At 42.0% G+C, this 5455-nt stretch overlaps 1 protein-coding gene across 2 annotated transcripts in view; it reads left to right on the plus strand.

Moving 5' to 3' along the window:
- Nucleotides 1-733: 733 nt before the first annotated feature.
- Nucleotides 734-5455, plus strand: part of Hpr1 (THO complex 1-like protein Hpr1) — a 33359-nt gene continuing 28637 nt past the window's right edge. The window contains exon 1 of one of the 2 annotated variants that reach the window (XM_070144846.1): nt 734-897. In XM_070144846.1, coding sequence (XP_070000947.1) covers nt 779-897 — 119 coding nt within the window. In that variant the 5' untranslated portion in view covers nt 734-778. The remainder of the gene's footprint in view (nt 898-5455) is intronic. The other variant, XM_027382191.2, reaches the window with a different exon arrangement.

Here is a 5455-nt window from a genome sequence, read left to right on the forward strand (position 1 = left end):
AAGAAGCTTTAAGTGCGGGGTCAGGATGACCCCAGCATGTATACTGTGTCATTAACATGGTTTTCACCAGAAAGTACATATTAATCAAGTATGTACATTGCCTTCAATCTACATTTACAGGACCATTAAGAGCAACGCGATGGGCTTTGTAAGGGACCTACAAAAATATCCCCGTATTGAGATGACTGCACATTTTTAAAGATCCTAGTAAGCGTTGTTAAAACAAACTAGATCAAGGAGTTACACGATATTTGACTTTGTCCTCCAGAAATTTAATGCGTGTAAGTCTTTGATCGTACCCTCATGCACTTACAATGTGTGCAGTGCGTCTCCACGGTGGCTAGCTGTGCTATACACGGCCCTAAACGATCAGAGACTATTCGTAAGTGATGGATAGTACCAAAATGTAAAGGGCGCAGATATATTGTACGGCGAAAACGTACTTGAACTAAGCTGTATTCCGTATATTAGAATATTCTTTTATTGTCAATTACACATCATTATAGTTCCAATATTTTTTGTAAAAGTTACCCATGTAATTTGCTTTCATTTTCTTCTACAAACCACAATATTAGACACTACAGATTTATTCTGCATTATAAATCGGGGATCCTAATAGGGCAAAAAATGGACACAAACAGAAAAGGTATAACTAGAATCAATCAAAATATCAAATTTATATTGAAATCAGAATAATTTGCATTAAATATCTTTTCAGAAAAATATAGAAGAAACCTTATTATCTAGTATCTCCTCGTCCCCGGAAAGCTTGTAAACAATGGCAGATTCAGGACTGACTTTTCATCGAGTTTTTACGAAAGTACAGTCCACATTACCCCATTGCATTGAGAATAACGATGCCCAATCTATTATCGACATCTTCTCTTCAAAAATCAAGTAAGTGTACTTTTTTCCAGTAACATATTAGCCTTCTTGTCTGTTAGGAAAATGGAACGATACATTTCTGTAATATGCTTTGACTTATCACATATGGAATATGAGGGAGACAATCAAAATGGGACGATATTACGAAGAAAAACGCTCAGTTCTACCTTAACAAAAACAGATTTGGTGCTTGCAGCGAATCAATTCTCGTGGGTAATTTTTCACACTACCTTCACAGAACCGGTCGCGACGATTTAGTATGCGTAGATTCCTTTCACCCTCTTGTACACATATGTGTAGGACTTATGCTACGGAATAATACCCCCAAAGCTCCCACACTCTTGGCCCTGATAGCTGGGGAGGGAATGAATGGTAACTGTACAGAATTGTTTCATGTAACAGATCATGACAGTTTTGGTATCAGTGGGTTTCTTTCACTCTTAACTATCCAAATATATAGAAATTAATGCACAGAACCCTCCTCCCCATTAGCGACAATCTGGGCCTCAATGGCAGGGGAGGGCATGAAAGGCACCAGGGAAATGGTGGGGTAAAATATAAGTAATGTACACAGAACCTGTCACTATTGTATTGCACGTGCGACCCCCCCATGGGAGGATCCCCCCCAACCACTGCAATAGAGCACAAAGAATCCTCCATGTACTCATTGCAGGAGAGAGCATTCAACTGACATGCAGGAGCACCTGAGGCTGAATCTGTCCCGATGCTTTCTCCTACTATGAATACATTGAGGATTGAGGAGAATTATTTTGTAAAATTACTTCATGAAAGGAAATTGTAAGGTAAAATACAAGTAATATACACAGAATCAGTCACAGTATTGTCTAATGCAGGGGACTGTGTCCCATTTCCTGCAACTCCAAAATTGGACAATAAAGAGACATCCATGTATTCACAGCTGGGTAGAACGTCAGACAGATTTGACATTGGGTGGTCCTATGTGTTGGTCATACATTCAACCCTGCTTTGAATACTTGGAGGATTTTTTGTCTTCCATTGTGATGATTGTGGGGCAGCAGCCTTCCGAAAGTAGGCACAAGGGTCACAGCCCTCCTGTTAATGTTTCAGAGAGTGATGCACAGATATAGAGGACACTGCCATCTTATAGAGCATAAGAAATAGGGTCATAAACAACACAGGTACAGCTTTTTATTTTTCACTTAATTACTATGAAAAAAACATCATAATATCTTTGTTTATATATATACATTTCGTTGGAATTAGTTTTTAAATTTTTTGTTTTGGCTTCAAATGGAAAAAAAAACAAATGTTTTTTGCAAAAAAAAAAAAAATTGTAATTCTAGGGGAGATGGAATGTTCGTTTTTTCCTATATTTTTCCCCCTATCCCCTATGATTTTGGGGGACAAGTGGGGAATCAGGGGTTGGGGGGCTGTGGCGGACGCCACAATCAGTCGACACCGGCGGAGCCTCACTCGGCGTACTTGCCTAACCTCACTCGGTACCGGCGCACCTTGCTCTGCATAATTGCCTCGAGTTAGCTGGCCGGCAAGCATACTGAGGTCCGCGGTGCTGATTAGCCGCAACGCGGGAGATAACGATGGAGCCGTCGCCCAATCAGCACACTCGGCCGCGGATGACCCGGCCAAGGTACATTTCTCATTTTGTATTTATACTGCATTTCTCGCCAAAAATAGACACACTTCACAAGACTTCTCTGCACTTGGGTTTACTTCACCTCACTACTCAAGCTTTAGCTCTTGACTACCTCGCCCTAGGCCTCTCCACATTGGCGACCCCGAAAAGACATGGACTCCAATGCAGCCACCATCTTCACTGAAGTGAATGCCGCCTCCATCTGCCTTCCACCCTTCTCACGAAATGGAGCCCTCACATGGATTCGGCGAGCCGAAACCCAATTCAGGCTCAAGAATGTTGTTAAGGTGACCACCAAAGCAGACCACGCCGTGGCCGTTTTACCCGAAGAGGTTTTCCACCGGATAGCCCCCTGGTTAGATACCCAGCCGGACGAAATTGAGTATGACACTCTGAAGCAGGAGCTGTTGAAGGAGTTTTCTCTCTCTACGTCTGAGAGGATGCAACAAGTTTTCAACATCCCAACCTGCCACTCGGAAATCATACTCCAAAACAAGTCTGGCATGAAATCACCACCATAGGCCGTATCCCCACCAAAGATTCAGAAGGTAAGTATCGCGAAGCGGACCTTAAGAAAGAAATTTGGCTTGATTCCCTCCCCGGCAACATCAGAGAGAAGCTCCACGACTCGAACGAGACAGCCATTGTAGTCCTCCTCACCAGAGCCAACGCACTAATGGAAGCTCATTGGCAAGCCCGCCCTCAATCAACATCTCTCGTTTTCTTGTTGGCCAGTACCGACATCAACGCAGCAACTGCCCAAGGGTCCAACACCAACCGGAGGCCCTTCATCCGATGCCTTGCCGCTGACGGTATCTGCTTGTACCACAAGCAGTTCGGCAACACGGCCTACCATTGTCTCAACGGATGTAGGTGGAAGCCTCGAAGACAACCAAAACAACATGGAAGGTGGCCACTACACAACACGACCACAACACCGAACAACCGCCCCCGACACCAGCAAAGTTCCGGTAGGAGTTCCCTTGGCATCCAACAGAGAGCTCCTGGCCATTACCAATCTTTGCTGGGCAAAAGACAGCCTCTGCAACCCCAGCATGATCAGCCCCTCGTCATGCCCAGAGACTTCTTCCACAACAGAGGACTTCCGCCAGGGAGCCCGAAAATTCGCCGCCAGCAGACCAACCCATCGCTCTCATCACCCCACCAGGATGGCCAAGTTCGTCTTTTCACCATGATGACGCCACCTACACAAGATCCGGACGCCATTCTCGCCCGCACAGGATCCTTTCTCCCTCGATAGGGGGGAAACATTGTGGCGGACATCACAATCAGTCGACACCGGCACAGCCTCGCTCGGCGTACTTGCCTAACCTCACTCAGTATTGGCGCACCTCGCTCTGCATAATTACTCCTACACCGAGTCAGCTGGCCGGCAAGCATGCTGAGGTCCGCAGTGTTGATTCGCCGCGACGCGGGAGATAAAGATAGAGCCGTCGCCCAATCAGCGCATTCGGCCAAGCTACATTTCTCATTTTGTATTTATACTGCATTTCTCGCCAAAAGTAGACGCACTTCACAAGACTTCTCTGCACTTCATTTTTTGTAAAGACAAGCCAAACTTCCCAAAATTCTTGTTTCTTTTCCTACAAAAAATTTCATTTTTGTTGAAGTTTAAAATGATACCCAACTTAAGTCAATCAAATTTTTACCAATTTTGTGAAATGTGCAAAAAACATTTTGAGATATCGGCTTCCAAAGTTTTTTTTTTCTCTCTCTCTCTCTCATTTCATCCTTGTCTTGACATGTGTATTCATCTAATTGGCATGGAATTTTCACATATGATTGTGTATACTTTGTTGACTTACTGGGGAATGAGGCATCTAGTCCCCCTTTTAAAGAAAGTATTAGTCACACATAGGTGAGGGTATCAGAACTCGAGGTGTCGTGAAAATTTAACCACTATAATCACTATTTTGAAAACTGAAGAGACCAAAATGATCACCCATATTCACAAAGCATCCCTAACTTTTGTGACGTATTCAAAATAAACCCCATGTGCTTTTTTCCCAAAATAGAATCAGACACAGTGACACCTAGAGTTGCTACTGATCTAGCCTTTCCCGAAGGAGATCCTCACCACACTCTGCAGGCAAAGGATGCTAATTGTAGAAATGTATATAAAGAAAAAAATATTTTAATGATAATTCTAAGTAATTATAAGCATTAAATGATACTTAATTTTTTAGCGCACGCATCACACTATGATGCAACACTCCGGGTCATTTAAAATAGGCGTCTGGGGGGAAAGGAATTTAATTTTTAGAAAAGTTTTTTTTTTTTTTTTTTTTTTAACCATGTGATAATTTAGGGTATTAAGGACAGGATGATCAAAGAAAACGGAAAAGCTAAATTTAATAAATATTACTGAGAAATTCACCAGGGTGGCCCCCCTTAAGGAGGCCGTCGCGCTCGAGAACGAAGTTCGTCAGTTATGATTGGATATTCGTGATTTTTTAATATGTTATACATACATATAAAGCGATAAATACCACAGAGTGTCATATCATTTGGATAATAAATGTTAAAGTTATTTATGAAAAACAAGTTTTAGAACAATCACAAACTCTTTGAAATCGCACTTATCCTTTGAACAAACTTGTTGAAAAATTACCACCTATAGTTTATAGCAATACTTATGTTTTAGTTTAGTGGGAATTTATTTTTTTCTAAATGGGGGCAGAGATTTAGTTATAACTCCTTTACTTTTACATATTTAGCAAAAATATTACATCATGGGATTGCCAAAGCCCACTATATTACAGGAGATGTTTTTAAATTTTTTCAAGTATTTTTGAAAAATTTTGTCATGACATTTGTTTCTCAGACCTCCCCACCCAACTCCCATCCAGAAACTCTTGACATTCAAAAATTCCCAGACATGACCCAGAAGAATGTTCCACTCCTTCATCTTCC

Source organism: Penaeus vannamei, chromosome 3 (assembly GCF_042767895.1).
Source record: "Penaeus vannamei isolate JL-2024 chromosome 3, ASM4276789v1, whole genome shotgun sequence".
In the NCBI taxonomy this organism is placed as follows: domain Eukaryota; kingdom Metazoa; phylum Arthropoda; class Malacostraca; order Decapoda; family Penaeidae; genus Penaeus; species Penaeus vannamei.